The sequence below is a fragment of the Ceratotherium simum genome, chromosome 36 (assembly GCF_057802395.1).
Source record: "Ceratotherium simum simum isolate JZ-2026a chromosome 36, ASM5780239v1, whole genome shotgun sequence".
In the NCBI taxonomy this organism is placed as follows: Eukaryota; Metazoa; Chordata; class Mammalia; order Perissodactyla; family Rhinocerotidae; genus Ceratotherium; species Ceratotherium simum.
In genome coordinates this window covers 14,556,505-14,574,238 of record NC_141935.1, presented here as the reverse complement: position 1 = coordinate 14,574,238, position 17,734 = coordinate 14,556,505, and the positions used below count along the sequence as shown (strand labels likewise).

The 17,734-nt window shown below is 40.8% G+C and overlaps 1 protein-coding gene across 1 annotated transcript in view; it reads left to right on the top strand.

The window, feature by feature from the left end:
• USH2A (usherin) overlaps positions 1 to 17,734 on the top strand; it is a 761,558-nt gene that overhangs the window by 703,599 nt on the left and 40,225 nt on the right. Inside the window, exons 62-64 of the mRNA XM_087424358.1 lie at positions 6,056 to 6,283; positions 10,790 to 12,306; positions 15,285 to 15,606. Coding sequence (XP_087280484.1) covers positions 6,056 to 6,283; positions 10,790 to 12,306; positions 15,285 to 15,606 — 2,067 coding nt within the window. The remainder of the gene's footprint in view (positions 1 to 6,055; positions 6,284 to 10,789; positions 12,307 to 15,284; positions 15,607 to 17,734) is intronic.

The following is a 17,734-nucleotide window of genomic DNA, read 5'->3' as shown; positions in this document are numbered from 1 at the left end:
CAGCCTGAATCTCCACTATTTCCTCCACCCACAACACTTCAGCTGCATTCAACCCCCAGCTCTTTCCTAAATGTTTCTTGCATTTTTTTCCTTCTGTTGTTTCTTCCAGTGCCTCACATATTTTCATCTACTCAAACTCCACATCTTTCCTGACCCATATCAGATGCCACCTCCCGATTAAGTCTTCCCAACTCCCCACCTCCTCCCTTCCCAGTTAGAAGGATCCCCTCATTATTTCCCTGGCACTCAGTTATAGTACTTACCACACTCTGAATGGTGTTTATCTATTATGCATACTTTGTTGACCTGCTCTATTAGATTATAAGCTCCTAAGAGTCGGGAGCCTGTGTTATGTATCTTGTATCCTCAACAGCAACTTTACAGAATACTGTACATACCAGATGCTCAAAGAGTTTAAAGAATTGAATGGAGCTGCTGACCAACAATACTAAACGTTTCCACTGACGATTTTGGAAGCTCTGTCGTGCCACTTAGCAGTGCCACCCAGCATATACACACTTTTCATGCACATTAAACAATAGAGCATGAACCTAAAGGGTATTTTCTTCTACCTTTCTTGTATTGTGAGTGTATCAGAGCCAGCCCTGATGGCCTAGTGGTTAAAGTTAGGCATGCTCCGCTTCAGTGGCCCAGTTCAGTTCCCAGCACAGAACCACACCACTCGTCTGTCAGTAGCCATGCCGTGGTGGTGGCTCACATAGAATAACAACAAGGACCTACAACTAGAATATACAACCATGTACTGGGGCTTTAGGGGAGGTGAGGAGAAGAGAGGAAGATTGGCAACAGATGTTAGCTCATGGCGAATCTTCTCCAACAAAAAATAAATAAATAAATATATGTCTTTTAAAAAAAAAGATCTTTAATTCTGGAGCAACTCTGCGTGTATGTGTGTGCCATCAAAGAGTGTCTTCTTTGTCCCACCAGCCAGGAGATATGTAGGCAGAGATGTCACTGGTAAAATAAGTTTACATGCGGCATCAGTGGAAATTTTCTGACTATGTTGACATTTTGCAGGCTTGGAAGTCTCGTGCTTAGATAACCACGGATAAGTATTCAAGGTTGATATTTGGCTATGGGTAACAAAGAGGTCATTTCTGTATCAAGACCCATTTGATTTTTACAAGATACATACTAGATATAAACTTGATCAACTTTTTGGAGAACTCAAAAATTAACTTTATAAATGGAAAGGAAGCTAGACCTACAGCCATGCCTCAAATTATCTGGCTTTCAGAAATCTAAAAAATATTTTGTGTTGATTTGTCAGCATTAAAATGTATAAAAGTCATCCAATTGACTGGATATAATTTGCCCAAAGCCACGACATTTAGGTAATGGTAAATGAGAACTTTTCCTACTTCTCATGCTTTATTTGTAATCTAAAGCAGAAACTTATCTATAACCGTTCTTTTATTTTATCATTATGACAAAGTAAACTACAACTTACAATAAAACCAAGAAACAGCATCCAAATGGTTCAACTAAACAAGACACAGGTTGATATACTTAAGTCTAGATTCCTCTGAAGCTCTCTCTGGGCAAATAAAGGAAACTTTTGATGTGATATATTCTCTGGCATTCATGATAACTGAGGAGGCAAAGGAATCCTGCAACCAGGTTAGAATTTATAAGCCAAAAGTCACCCATTTTCAAAGGGGGAGCCCAGGACAAGAGGTAAAGACAGAAGAAACACCAGCAGTTGGGAAGGAAGTTGACAGTGATCAGGAACATTAACCTTTTCCAAAATGTAATAAGAGCACGTAATACTCTGTTGATGAGCACAGCAGTGGCTATACATCACTGTTTGGGTTCATTACCAGGAACAGGGTAAAAAGATTCCTAAGGGCCAAAGTAAACGTGTTCAGTGAAAAAGCACCACAAAGACCAGAGGGAAAGCTCTGGAAACTGCTGGATCATCAGATCAATAGACTCAGAGATGACTAAGGTAGGTTGCTTTATGCAGTTTAAACATTTGTACAGGGAGTCTCCCCACACAGCCTTTTATTGACAGCTACAGATCAATGATAATTTTTGATCATTTTCAACCTACATAAACCTATTGACCCCCTGGCCACCTTTGGGGCACTTCAAGTCGTCAAAAATAATCAGAGGAGATGGTGTAAAATTGTCAGACTGCTGAAGACTCCAAGTAGTTTCATGTGCCCCCAGGAGCAGAGTTGAGAGGTTAAAATGTAGTTCAGATTGCCAGCAGAACCTCAACTGGCAGAGCGTGCCAGAGAGTCGTGTCTTTATGTCTCAGAAAAGGATGCACTGATTTGTATCCAGGCTCTGACCCTCATGCATATAAGTTTTTTAAAAAGGCTAAGACGTGTTGGAAATATTAGACTGCAGAGAATGGATTATTCTTGTTTTCCTTTGTTGAGTCATTCTTTTCATCTGCTCCCTAGCAAAAGTACTTAATATACTTCTAGAATAAAAAATATGAATATTATGTGGATGTGGACATGGAAAGGACAAAGACAACAGGGAAGCAAGTACAAGTTGGTAGCCCAGAGGGAAAGGACAACAAAAAAAATATATCTCAAGGGGCCAGCCCGGTGGCATAGTGGCTAAGTTTGGCACGCTCCACTTCAGCGGCCCGGGTTCATGGATTCAGATCCCAGGCGCAGATCTATACCACTCGTCAGCTATGCTGTGGTGGTGACCCACACAGAAAATAGAGGAAGATAGGCACAGATGTTAGCTCGGGGCTAATCTTCCTCAGCAAAAAAAAAAAATATATATATATATATCTCTCAAAAGAATTGGTAGGATGGAAGGATGATGATAAAGAGCAAGCAAACTAATGACAATGAAGAGGAAGAAGTAAGATAATCTCCACAGGGGAAGGAAGAAAGGGGGAGCAGAGGAGCGAAAGGAAGGAAGATGGTTTTTTCGGGTTTTTTTGCTGAGGAAGACTAGCCCTGAGCTAACATCTGTTGCCAATACTCCTCTTTATTTTTTTTTTTTTTCTGCTTGAGGAAGATTAGCCCTGAGCTGACATCTGAGCCAATCTTCCTCTATTTTATACGTGGGTGGCTGCCATAGCATGGCTGACGAGTAGTATAGGTTCGTGCCTGAGATCCAAACCTGCGAACCTGGGCCGCCAAAGCAGAGTGCGCCAAACTTAACCACTAGGCCACGGGGCTGGCTCCAGAAGGTGGTTTTTAATGGTGACTTTTACTAGTCAGTGTCACAGAATACTACATCCCCAAAGAAAGGAATTGAATCCAAGCAAAACATTTAAGATCGACAGTGCTCAAACAAATATTCTGAATTTAAGGAAAATAACAAGTAACTGGATAAATAAACAAGACACAACCCACTCCACAGAGGGAACTGTGCCCAAATTTTACAACAGGATTCTAAAATAGTGAACTTTGGTGTTGGAAATCCATTCAGGAGAGAATGATATAAATTATTTCCTAAAATGTCAAAGAATAAATTGGTAAGGATCATTTTGCCATTTTACAATTTTTTTTTATTTTTTTTCAGTTGGGCTTTACTAAACATTTACAAAAAGCATGGTTATTAATGAAGTTTATTTAAGGCATGTGTATGCATGTGTGTGTGTGTGTGTGTTCTAGCTCTTCAGAAATAACAAATTAACATAATATAGGAACTTGTCCTCAGTATAAATTTATGATATAAAAATTCCCCTTCCCATTTGCAATATGCGATCGTTTCTATTTCTTTGAAGATATAAGCAGAACATCTGTTGTAATCACCTTTTGTAGGAGTAGGCCTCTAAACCTTTCTGTGCCAGGCAGGCATGAACTTCAACCTGACATCTTCAGGTTGTATTTTTACAGTAGACGGTGAAGGTTTTGAGACATTTTGAATACTTCTGCTTTCAAGGATCTGAGCTATAAATGTTTATTAAAAGAATCTATAATGAAATCAGTTTTGTTATTTTTTTAATGGTTGCCTGGAGTGTGTTGGATGACTGAATGCCGGTTGTTAATCATTAAGTACTCAAGTTACCAAAAGTGTTTGATAGTATTGCCATCTAGGGGCTGAATGGAATTCTCAGCTCTGAAGTAAACTGTAATTGAGCAGGTGCAGCTATAGACAATATACATATGTTTTTGCTTTATGGCCCACATGCTTTTCGCGTTTCTTATGACAAAACATATCTCTAAATGTCCCCCAACAGCCTACCTTTTTTCTATATAATCTGTTAGAGGTGATTACAATTTGCTTTGGAGCTTATGCCTTTTTGGCATCTATTACTAAAGATTCTGAACAAAGAATTGTTCTTTTTTTGCATTATTAATCTTGCCCATGTTTGCCCTATTTCCACAGAAAAGGAATCATTTATCAGAAAAGAATGTTTGTAATCAGGACTTGTAGCATCTTCAGATTTAATATTCATTATGGTCATTCTAGTTCTGTGCTATATTTATCTAAAAGCACAATCCAATGTTGTGGAGAAATAAGTTTTAAATATTTATGATCTAACTTTTAATATTTTAAAAAAGAGAAATTAGTATTTCTGTAAAATTTGTTTCAGAGTCTGCTCACTTAGCAAATGTTTAAATATTAAAAGATTTCAAGAGGTTAGCATGTAATATCATAATGGGACTTATTGAAACAGGAAAATTGACTTTACAAGTTTTTGATAAGTAAAGGAAATTATGTTTTCTCTGCTTGTGTTTAACATAATAAGAAACATTAACACAGTTGAAACTTATAACCAAGAATGTGAAGAAACAGTGTCAAAAATTATTTCTACAATGTGTTTTGGTTTTGTCTAACAATTTCTTTTTTTTTTGGAAAATCGTTCAGTTTGATTTTGCTATCTTGTTTTAGATTTTATTCAAAATGATATTTGGAGCCCCTAAATTGAGGAGAATTTCCATCTACATAACTTTGTCTGATGTTTTCAGGTACCTACTCTCAGAAATAACTTGCTCTTCTCCACCTCACATTCCTCCTCCCGTGCCCACCAAAAAAAAGGACAGTTGAAGACTATCTGTCACATTTAAACATCTAAGGAACCAAGGCTGATCTCACACACCATCAAGCATAAATAGCCTATTAAACCAGTCAAAACTTCCTCGTTATTATTCACATCCAATGGGTATTGTACACGACAGAAAGTGTCATTTGTTTGTGTATGTGTGTGTGTGTACTATACACACATTACTGGTCCACTTTCAGACATAATCCCTATCTGTAAACAGATATAACCATCTGGCCCAGATGTGGAAAAGGCACTCCCAGGTTCTTTCAAAACATTAGGATTCCTAGCTCCAGTTAAGTTATGCAAAAGATGTTAAATGTTGCTCTCCAAGCAGAAAATTCTAGTTCTGCTATCCTTTTTTTTTTTTCCTTCTTTTAAATCAACAAAGACCAAATTCTCGAAGCCGAGCTACCAATTACTTTTGGAAATTTTCATAGTTTTAGTTATGGTGTTTTTAACAAATGAGAATATTTTCACATCTATATGAATAGTAGAATTCTCTAAGGGTATTAGTGCATTTATAGTTCAGTTGGCTTGTTATTGTTTTCTTGTGTTTGTTGTGTTGCATTTGTAAGATATAAATACATACCAAGAGAATGAGAGAGGGAGATTGGGGAGATGGGGAGAGGTTTAGGTATAAACAAATAGTGTTGGGGATTAATGAAAGAGAATTAGTGTCATTCAAGTTAAATCGCCAAATCCTTAAGACTATCCCATTCTCTGCCATGCAACTTGGTACCACTGATTTCCATTGTGAGCTGGATACAGCACTGACCTGAAGTATCATAGATTTTTTTATGTTATATATCACATCCTTTGGGTTTCAAGCTCTGAAAAGGCAAGGATCCTATGTGATCCACATTTTGTGTGTATCTGAAATCACGCAACATTAAGTAATATATTCAGAGCGTCAAGGACAATAAAAAACCACGTTGTTTTCTTAATCATTCAAAACCCTGTTATGATATTTCTGCTGCCGTTGTTGATGAACCTTGGTCAGAGAATGACCTTCCAGCAATTGTTAGCAGTTTCTAAAAGAAAACTAACTCGTTCATTTTCTTACAGGGAACGAGCCATCAAGCCCACCTGTTCGGGTTAGAACCATTCACAACATATTACGTTGGTGTTGTAGCCACAAATGAGGCAGGCGAAGTTTCAAGTCCCTGGACTCTGGTTCAAACCCTAGAATCTTCCCCAAGTGGACTGAGCAACTTTACAGTAGAACCGAAAGAGAATGGCCGGGCATTGTTACTACAGTGGTCGGAGCCTGTGAGAACCAATGGTGTGATTAAGGTAATGTCCACCCTGACTGTGAAATCATGTTTGGTGTCCTCCAGATAAATACATGAGCCCTGACATGCCATCAGGTCACTGTGGGAAAACTCCCTTCACAGTTTGTTTAATTCTCTGTGATAGCTCCTCCAGGCACTTAATCATAGATCAGAGAAAACTAGCCCACATGTGTTATGCTTCCTCTGAAGCCAACCCTGGGCTAAGTGCTCTCCGTGGATTATCTCATTTAATCCTCACATCAACCCTATTGGGTACGTACCACTAAACCTCATGAGGCATATAAAGGCTACGTAACTGCCCAAACCCACATTGCAGATGATCAAATTGGAATTTGAAACTAGGAAGTCATACCAGAATTGAACTCTAAATGACTGTGTTCTTACTGCCTCCTGGATTATCCTGCCCAGTTATTCACTCAAACCTTGCCTAATTTGTGCTGTGAATGGAGCTCGCTAAGCAGAAAACAGGAAGCCCCACATGTCTGCTAACTCCCTGACCTCTGTATATAGCCATGAGGAGCAGACTTATTCATGTCACACATACATCCCAGGCTTCACCAGTCTGTGAGCAGAAATGAGGATGCCTTTCCATTGTTAGTCCACATTTTGATACTTTGAACCATCACCCACATGAAAGCCAGCCCTCGTCTCCCTTTCTGATGTTCTTCCCCAAGGGTGGTGGCGACTCAGCTCACAGTGTGTTACTGCCTCTGCCTTGTCTCCTCTGGCCCTGGACCACCACTTGGGCCCTCATCAACTGCCTTCCGCAAGCTAGGACTGCAGAATTCCCCAGCCTGCAGCTGGTGTAGACACTCTGCCTCTCCTTTACCACTCCCTCTCAAGATGACCAAGACTCCTCCATTAATTCCACAAAGAACAGTTAAGACTAAGCTGTGACTTGGGATAAAACTTCCCTATAAGAGGGATGACAGCAGAAAATCCCCTTCAGCAATGACTGAGAACTGTAACTAGAACCCATAGGCCCAAACCCATTCTCGTGGGCCTCCCTGTAGGCTGCCTCACTGCTTAGAACAATGGCTGCCTCTCTGCCTACCTCCAGCCTGTTACAAGCAGCAGAAGCAAGCTGCTTCCTACCAGCCTCTTACATGTGACAAAGCCAGATGTCCCCTACCCTGGGACAGGAGACTTGAGCCTTAGGATCCATGACCTTCAAGTCCAAGCCACAGCCAGGAGGTCCCTATAAGAGAAAAGAGTGTCTCCCCACACCCATCAAAGCACCCCTTCTTGTGAGTATTTGTTTCCTGTCCCAGAATCTGCCTCTTCCTGGCATGATTGACAATGGGAGTATCTACTCCTTTTACCTTCATTTACATTTCACCAGATATTTATTGAGCTTCTCCTAAGTGCCAGGTATTTATTCAGGAGTGAACAGGACAGGCAAGTTTCCTGTTGTCACAGACCTTATGTGTGTGTGTGTGTGTGTGTGAATACATGAATAGTGGGGGTATAGAGAGGCCAACAAAAGCTAGTACACAAATAAACAAGAGAATGCAGAGAGTGATGAGTGCTATAAAGAAAATTAAACAGAATAATGTAATTATGCCTGCTCAGGCTATTTTAGAATGGATGATCATTTGAATTGAGTTGACATTTGAGCTGAGCCCTGAATGACAAGACAGAGTCAGTCATGTGAAGAGATGAGAGCAAAATGTTCCAGACAAAGTGAACAGCAAATGCAAGGCCTAAAGCCAGGAATGAACTTGGTGCATTCAGATAAAAGGAAGAAAGCCAGGGTGGTTGAAGCATTGGGAGGGAGAGAAAGATGACACTAGAAGAGACTGGAGGGATGGTAGGAGGTAGGTTGTACCTCACCTTGTGGGCTGCGATAAGGAGTTTGCAATTTATTCTAAGTGTGATGAAAAATTACTGAAAGGTTTAGGCAAAGGAATAGCATAATCAAATTTATGTTTTTCAAAATCATTCTTGCTGCTATGTAGAAAATGGAGTCTAGGGAGACCAGTAGAGTTTAGAAGCTATTAAAGAATTCAGGGTAGAATTGATGGTGGCTTGAATTAGAGTGGAAGTCGTGAAGGTAGAGAAACATGAGTAGGTTGGAGATATATTCACAAGGCAGAGATGACGAGATTTGTTAATGAACTGGATGTGAAACATGAAGGGAAAGGGATATTTAGAATGACTTTGGGGTTTTGGCCTTGAGTCATTGACTGGGAAGATAAGGTTGGAAGATGTGCAGGTTTGAGGGGACAAGTAGGCAGTTGCAGGTACAAGTCTAGAACTCTCGAGAGAGTTCTTCACTAAGATATATATTTGGAATTCATTAGCAGATGGGTGGTATTTAAACCCATGGGCCTGGAGAAGAACAGCTATGGAGAGAACATAACTAGAGGTGATGAGAGCCTGGGATCAAGCCGTGAGGAAATACAAAAATTTGGAGGTCAAGGGGAAGCAGAGGAGCCAGCAAAGGAGATTGAGAAGAGGAAAGTGAAGTCGAAGGAAAGGTAGACGAGTCGGGTGTGCCAAAAGTGAAGAGAAAATATGCCAAGTGCTGTTGAAAGATCAAGTAAAATGAGGGCAGAGAAGTGACCCTGGACCTGCAAATGAGGAGGTCATTGTGATCTTGACAAGATCAAGTGGTGAAATGGGAAGCCTGATTGAGATGGCTTGAGGAGAGAACGGCAAGCGAGGGACTGAGGCCAGCAACTCTTGAAAGAAATACAGATGAAAAGAAAAGCAGAGAAATGGAGCAGAGCTGGGGGATTGTGGTGTTGAGACATTTTACTTAAAAATCAGTGAAATACTAGATTACATTTCAATGCTAGTAGAAATAACCCAGTAGAGGGAGATAACTTGGTGATGTCAGAGATAATGAGAATAATTGCAGGAGTGATATCTGTAGGAAAGAGGAGGGGATGGGATCCAGAGCTCAGGTTGCCTTCAGTAGGGGCAGAGATACTTCATCCATAGCAAAAGGAAGGAAGGCGAATAGTGTGAGCCTAGATTCACATGGACGTGGTGGTGATAATATATAACACGAGAACATTCCTTTCTGACTGCTTTTGTTTTCTCAATGAAATATGCAGTCATGTCAACAACCACCTGTGTGGGAGGGAAGAGGGTGTTGGTGGTTAGTGGAGACAAGAGAAGATATGAAATAGTCACTTTGGAAAATAAAAGAGCAAACATATGGAGGAATAGAATAGGACTACCAGTTGGTATTCACCTAGTTAAATTTATGGTAAGACATTGAAAGTGAGACCAGTCAGCATATTTGAGTGTTTCTCTCAAACCCGGTTAGAAGCTAAGGCACAGAGGGAGAGCTAAATTTAACACTAGTTAGAGATTTACCAGGTGACTATGAGGGGGCCAGGGAGTCATAGAGGTTTTCAGAGTGATTATGGAATCTAAGATGTCTTTGGAAAATATACTATTCCCCTTCCCTAGGGGTGTGGTCTTGTCCTCGGACCCCAACAAGAAAATCACACCAAATACAATAGTCCAACATAAATAGATTTCCAAAAGTCTAGGCTATTTAATCTTAAGTAAAATTAAATTATGTCAACAATTCAGTCCAAATTAAGCTTCTCCAGGGGGCACCTCTGGGAATGTTTCAAACTAGATATGCTTCCCAAGGGATTCTGATATGCATTCCATCCCCTCTTGAGAGACGCCATCATAGGGAGTCACTAGCATGTACTATCAAATCCCTCAGGTGTGCTGAAGCAGAAAAGGATGGGAAACCACTATTCAAAACCATCTCCATTCAAGTTCAGTTATTTCTCATCTTTCCCGAAGACCAATGAATAATATGGGATGAAGACTTGATCGACATTTGTATAATGAGTGTTTGGATGGTTTTCCCTAGACCAAAAGAATACTTTGCTCCAAAGGAGCAATAATTCTTCCACGGCCTGCAAGAGAAAACAGGGTAGTTTTTTCCATCTTCTTGTCATCAAAGTTTGTATCTATACTTTTGTATTTACATATAACCTATATATGTATATGTGTCTGTGCCTACACACAGACACACATGCATTTTCAGCCCTGGCATCCTTGTACAAATGATTAAGCATTATAATTCCATTTCCCAGTAAATGCCATGGGAGGTAGACAATGTAGATAGGTCCTACTTACCCTACTCAGGATGTGATCAAAAGTGCTTAGTATCTATAAAATAGGGGATTTGAATGTTATTCCCTACTTTAAAAAAATAAAAATAGGAGGAAACCCCACAAGCACTCATTCAGTCAAAGAATCAGGTTCAATAGTCCTTAGCTTTTAGATATATGCTTACGTGATATCTAAATTTAAAAATAAAGAAGCAGAGAAAACGATTGTTCCTCTTTCTGTGGACTTTACACTAACTGGAAAAGATCACGTTCCCGAAATTAATATTAGGATGATTTTTCTGGATTGGGGTCATTAAGATGAGGAATAGAAGGGGGAAAATGTTAAAAGGGATGAAATGGCTACACCAAGAAACCATATGCTACAAATTATTTTCCCTTGGCTTCTCTTCTTCCTGCAGTTATACAACATCTTCAGTGACGGTGTTCTGGAGTACACTGGCTTGAATCGTCAATTTCTCTTCCGACGCCTGGACCCTTTCACTCGCTACACGCTGACCCTGGAGGCCTGCACCAGGGCGGGCTGTGCACACTCAGCACCCCAGCCTCTGTGGACGGATGAAGCCCCTCCCCACTCTCAGTTGGCTCCTACAATCCAGTCTGTGGGGTCCACTAGCGTGGAGCTGAGCTGGTCTGCGCCTGTTAACCCAAATGGAAAGATAATTCGCTATGAAGTGATTCGCAGATGCTTCGAGGGAAAAGCTTGGGGGAATCAGACAATCCAGGCTGATGAAAAAATTGTTTTCACAGAATATAATACTGAAAGGAATACATTTATGTATAATGACACAGGTTTGCAGCCATGGACGCAGTGTGAATATAAAATCTACACTTGGAATTCTGCAGGCCATACCTGTAGCCCTTGGGCTGTGGTAAGGACAATGCCGGCCCCTCCAGAAGGTCTCTCTCCACCAAAGATAGCCTATGTATCAATGAATCCCCCCAAACTGCTGATATCCTGGATCCTACCAGAACATTCTAATGGTATCATCCAGTCCTATAGGCTTCAAAGGAACGGAGTACTCTATCCTTTCAGCTTTGATGCTGTGATCTTCAACTATACCGATGAAGAGCTGCTTCCGTTTTTCACATACAGTTATGCAGTCATAGCCTGCACAAGTGGAGGCTGCTCCGCCAGCAAACCCACCCACATCACAACTCTTGAGGCTGCTCCAGCAGGAGTCAGCCCTCCAGCTCTCTGGGCCATCAGCGCCACTCAAATAAATGCTTCTTGGTCGCCACCATCAATTCAAAATGGAAAGATCACTAAATATTTACTTAGAGTGGATGGTAAGGAGTACCTCGCTGGGCAGAGCCTGTTCCTGCTGGTTTCCCACCTGCAGCCTTATACTCAGTATAATTTCTCCCTAGTAGCCTGCACAAATGGAGGTTGCACAGCTAGTGGGTCAAAATCTGCCTGGACAATGGAGGCCCCCCCACAGAACTTGGACCCTCCAAAATTGCAAGTCACAGGCTCAGAATCAATAGAAATCACCTGGAAACCCCCAAGAAACCCAAATGGCCAGATCAGAAGTTATGAACTGAGGAGGGATGGAACCATTGTATACACCGGCCTGGAAACTCACTATCACGATTTTACTCTCACCCCAGGTGTGGAATATGGCTACACAGTGACTGCCAACAACAGCCAAGGGGGTATTTTGAGCCCACTTGTCAAAGATCAAACCAGCCCCTCAGCACCTTCAGGGATGGAACCTCCAAAATTGCAGGCCAAGGGTCCTCAGGAAATCTTGGTGAAGTGGGACCCTCCAGTGAGGACAAATGGCGATATCGTCAACTATACCCTCTTCATCCATGAGCTGTTTGAAAGAGAAACAAAAATCATACACATAAACACAACACATAATTCTTTTGGTACACAGTCATTCATAGCAAACCAGCTGAAGCCATTTCACAGGTAAGGTAGCCAACTCTGGGTTGGCTAAGAGCAACATACTGTTTTTTCTATGGCATGAGCCCTCGGTCAGTTCGAATGAAGGTTCTAAAAGCAAGATCCGTGAAGTCCCCAACTCCCATCCACTTAACCATCCACAGTGGACTAACCACATCCTCATCCAGCCAAAACTTGCTCGCATAACTTCTGGAAAGCAAAATTGTTGCAGGTGACCTTTTGAGAGTCAGTTTTTCAGAAATGTTGGCAATTCACCACGATGTCTGGAACAAGTAGCACAGAGGTGGGGCCACTTCCCTGAGTCTAGTCCCTCCAGCAAACATGCAGCCCCCTGGACGGTTCTGAGAGCCCAGTGGGGTTATCTGACCCAGGCTGTGAAGAAAATGATGTATTACTTTAAAGAATGAAAAAAGTGCTGATCAATGAGAGCTATTGCCAGCCAGAGTTGGACTGATTCAAAATCTGTTTTGGGGAGAGCCCTTCTTATTGAATCCAACACTTCTTCCAGGGATAATGAGGCTCCTCTGACTCTATTTCCTCAACCTCTTAGGACTCCCCCAGCTCTGACCTCGTGGTTTCTCGGGACGGTGTCACTTTGCTAGCTCATGTTTTCTCTGTGGTCCCCGCTGGCCTCTCTGACATACATAGATGAGCGTCGCTCTCCACGTGAAGAAATCTTACCAGCAGCCCTCTTCCTACAGTTTAAAGGATTGCTTGACATTTTTCCCCATCACATTTTAAGTAACTTATATCCCCAGAGAGAAGAGTAATAAAAGACATTTTATGCTTAAAATTTAGTAAAATGAACAGAACCACTTAAAAAAATTAAAGGCTGAAAGAGTGTTGATTTCTAACCACCATTGGTAAAATTCAGCTATTATTATAATCTACCGATGTGTAGATTAGATCCCTCCTATAATTATCTCTGATATATAGTGCTGTTTAAATGAAACATTCATGGTCTTATGCATCTACTCATGACAATTATTTAGGGTCACATTAAATATTAAACAGTAATTAAAACTTCCTCAGGTATCTTCCATAGCTAATCCACATGCTGTGTGAGTTGGCTTTTACCTTACTCTGATTCAGGACATGAAAAGACCCACGTTAGCTGCAGAGCTGTACATTTTATACTGGCTTCCTCTCTACCTGATTGGTACCTACAAGTTTTAAAAATCATATTAACTTGCTCCTCGTTGATTCAAAAAGATTTCTAGAGAACGCAAAGTTTTCCAGATGTGAGAGAGGCACTTTTCCTAGGCTGAAAAAAAAGTTTGATTTTTCTGATAAATCAATGATGTTTAAGGCAATAAAAGATGTCTCTTCATTATCCACAATAATTGAAAATATAATGACATGAATGACATTAAAACAGAATATCACTGCTATATGAAGTTCATGTAGTTTTAGGTTTTTCCAACAGATTACTGTTTATTGAATATTGCAAATTAGTGTGTCCTCCTTGGAGCACCCCCGCTATTTAGTAGGTAGAAGTAGCCTGGCAATATTCTAAGTAGCAGAAGGAATCTGACTCAGAATTTTAAAACCAGCACAGGTAATCCAGAAAACAAATAACCTATATGTGGAAATCAAAAATGACTTCACGGAATTGCTTAGAAGTCAGATCAGCCATACACAGCTATGGATTTCTTCACCAATAAGCTGTTGGCCCATCATGGTAGAGATGGGCATGAGAGGAGAGGGAGGGGAGGAGGAGCAGAAAAAGGGAAAGAAAGATGTCACAAAGAGAGAGAGAAGCATAATTAAGAAGGGGGGAAGTGGTGCCGGCCCAGTGGTGTAGTGGTTGGGTTTGTGCACTCTGCTTCAGCAGCCCAGGGTTCTGGGGTTCAGATCCTGGGCACGGACCTACACACTGCTCATCAAGCCATGCTGTGGCAGTGTCCCACATACAAAAAGTAGAGGAAGATTGGCGCAGATGTTAGCCCAGTGACAGTTCCTCAAGCACAAAGAGGAAGATTAGCAACAGATGTTAGCTCAGGGCCAGTCTTCCTCACAAAAAAAAAAAAAGAAGAAGAAGAAGGAGGTAAGGGAAAACAGAAAGAAAACAAGTAAGAGAAAAGAAAGCAATGATTAGAGGAGGGAAAGCAGAAGACAGAAGAGGAAACGGGCAGAACCAAAAGAAATAAAGGGAGAAAGAAAGATGGCTGGTGCTTAAGGGAAAATTCAGTGTGTCGTAAAATCAGTGGGGCATGGGAATGGAGGAAAAAGCACTTATTTGCAGCCATAGGCACTTAATACTAATGAAAGCCCCTTTTGTTGGAAGGGAAAAGTCCCTGCTATGTAAATAGACCCTTCCAAGTGGCAGGAGACCAGCTATGAGGCAAAACATAATGGATTGGTTGAGTTGAACTGGATGGTGATAAGATGTCTCTATGATTGATAATCTAGTGTGTAGCTGGGTTAAGTTTGGCCCCAAAAGGTCTTTGTGTGGTGTAAGAGGGCCTGTTTTAAGACGTCAGGTATCAGGTGAGGGGATTTATTACCACTGAGACCTTGACTCCATGATGTTCCTTCACAACCTGGAAACATTCCTAGGGAATTATTTAGCTCTACCTGCAGAGGGAGGATGAGCCCTAGGCTGCTGAAAACTCATTCATACTCCCCAAGATCTGCATTCTTCATCGCTGTGTTAAGTAATTCTGCAGAGTACCAGCATTGTTATACTGGAGAGAATTTTGAAAGTGTATTTATTCCATATATTCCTGTTTAGGGAATAATTGTGCCCACCCTTTCCAGACAGATGAGAATCTTAGCTTCAGTTTGGAAAGCCAGGAGGATTTAAAATGTTCTAAAATTTTTGTGGAAATTTAACTTCATTGCTCTTTAAAAGAGTTAGCTGTAGCTAAGAATAAAGGTAAACTGATTTGTCTTTTTTTAAAAAAACTCTTGTTCTTTTAAAAATTCCTCCAGTGGAAATCTATATTGCCAATAATGGGTAATTTGTGCCTTGTGTCCTAAAGGTATGAAGTACGAATTCAAGCCTGTACCATGCTGGGATGTGCGTCAAGTGACTGGACATCCATACAGACCCCTGAGATTGCCCCTCTGATGCAACCTCCTCCACATCTAGAGGTCCGGATGGCTCCAGGGGGATTCCAGCCCACGGTTTCCCTTTTGTGGACAGGACCACTTCAGCCAAATGGAAAAGTTTTATATTATGAGTTATACAGAAGACAAATAGCGACTCTGCCTGGAAAATCCAATCCGGTGCTAACCTATAATGGGAGCTCAAGCTCTTTCACAGATTCTGAACTATTGCCTTTCACAGAGTATGAGTACCAGGTAAGAAACATGTCTTCTCAACAATTCGCACTGAGATTGTGTGCATTCATTAGCACCTGCCTGTAACAAATGCTTCCAATTTGAAAAGCCACCTAAAGAAACACAGGGCCAAGGAATTTAATAATACCCTTTTAGAAACTTTGAAGCAATAAATGAGGGAGGAAAGACCATCTTCATTTGCCTTCTCCATTTTCTTGGTTCTTGATCCATGTGATATATGCTTCTTTTTCCTATGTAGATTTCAGGCAAAGTATTTGCATTTCTCAGTAATGAAGTGGTTTCTACCGTTAAGCTTCCCACTATCAGTGTGGCATTGGTAGGAAATACTCCTTGTTAAAAGATCACTTTGAAAATAACTCATTAATTGTACCAAGAACAAAATAAAATCTAATGGCAAGCATGTCCAGCCCCTGTGCTCCAGAAAGACATGGAGTTTTGAGAAAAGTCTGGAGGAAAATAATTAACCTGTGCTTGGCAATGAAGTAAGTTTTGTATGAGGACAGCCTAAAAAAGTAGGACTTTGCATATGCCTAAAAAGCCAAGAATTAAGAGAAATATTCTGAAAGCATTTTGAAATCTAAAGAGGACTTCTGTAATAGCGACTGTGGGGGAAGAGGGAGAATTCCCCCCCTTTTCCCCTTCTGGTTCTTATGGCTGGTCAAATAATTAAAATGACGTAAAGCAGAATGGCAGGGGAAAAATCAAACCAAGTTTAATACATGTACACAGGGAATTCACATAAGCATGAAGAATTCCAAAGACAGTCAGGCACAATGAGGTATATATTTCTTTCTGGACTAAGCAGAAGGAGATAGAGGTCTGCGACTTCAAAGGGGGAGAAGGCAATTTGCAGGAAGATGAAGAGTTAATATTTGGTAAACAAATGTTTGCTAGGCCATCTATAGACAGTGAAACCCAGAAGAGAACTTTTGATAAAATGGCCCTTGCTAGGTGCCTTCCTGTCTACCAGACCTAGAGTTATCTACGGTAATAGCTCCTTCCTGGGACAGGCTTTCTATCTTAAATTCTTTTGGGCAATTTGGGAGAAGGTCAAATATTCTTCCTGAGTCTTCTGAGCCTTGATTGTCTTCAGCTCAAAATAATCTGCATACCAGAGTGGCAAGTGTTGGGGCAGCCTGCCCTGAACCCCATAACAAACCCATTCCCTCTAGGGGAATCATCCCCCCACCCCTTGCTCAGGCTTGGTGGGAGTGTCAATCAATGTGTCAGTCTGTCTCCTAACCAAGTGGTGGAGACATGAGCCACGCTCAGGCCCTCAGACTTGCCTGGCACTTGATCTTCAGCAGAGTGACTCAGAATTTTAAAAGATAGAGGTGAGAAGTCCTGATAAAATATCCCTAACCTCCATCCAAAAGCTTTTCTTATCTCTGCTATTTTGGAATGTGGTTCTTCAATTGGTCTTTTAATTCCATATACTCCCAATAAATTCCCTTTTGCTTAAGTCAGAATCAGTTTCTCTTGCTTGCAGTCAAAGGAAGCTTGCTGATTGAGGCCAGTATTAAGTGCCAGGCACAGTGCCAAGTGCAATTTTCTAAAAGAGGAAACTGGGCCTGGAAAAGCTTAGCATCACCAGAAATAATAAAATCACCAAGTTGCCAGGAATATAGTGAGCAAGTCAATGAGTACAGTGACTAGAGGTAACATTTTAAGTGTGAAGAGTATATTTTAGGCCAATAATGTATGGGACAAATTACCCATTGAAGTTAGCAAGAACTGAAAATATAAATAGATTCTTGAATGGGCTGGAGAAATACATAGATATAAATGCATAACCCCTTGTTTGCAATTCCAAATCTAAAAATCTCTCAAAAACAGAAGTTTCTTTCTAGATATGGCACAACTCATTTGGCAGCAATACTCTATCTAAACAAATTTGAGACTATTTACAGCATTTATTTATCCTATTTAATGTGGATATTTATATGTTTTGCTGCAGAAATACTGTTTTATTACAAGATCATTCTGGGGATATTACAAAATACACAGTATACTCATTTTACTACTTTCCAAAATCTGAAAAAACAAAATTATTTAAAAACGTATGAGGCCTCAAGGGTTTAGAGTAAGGATGGTGGTTTATGTCATGAAGAATCAAAATACCTATTGA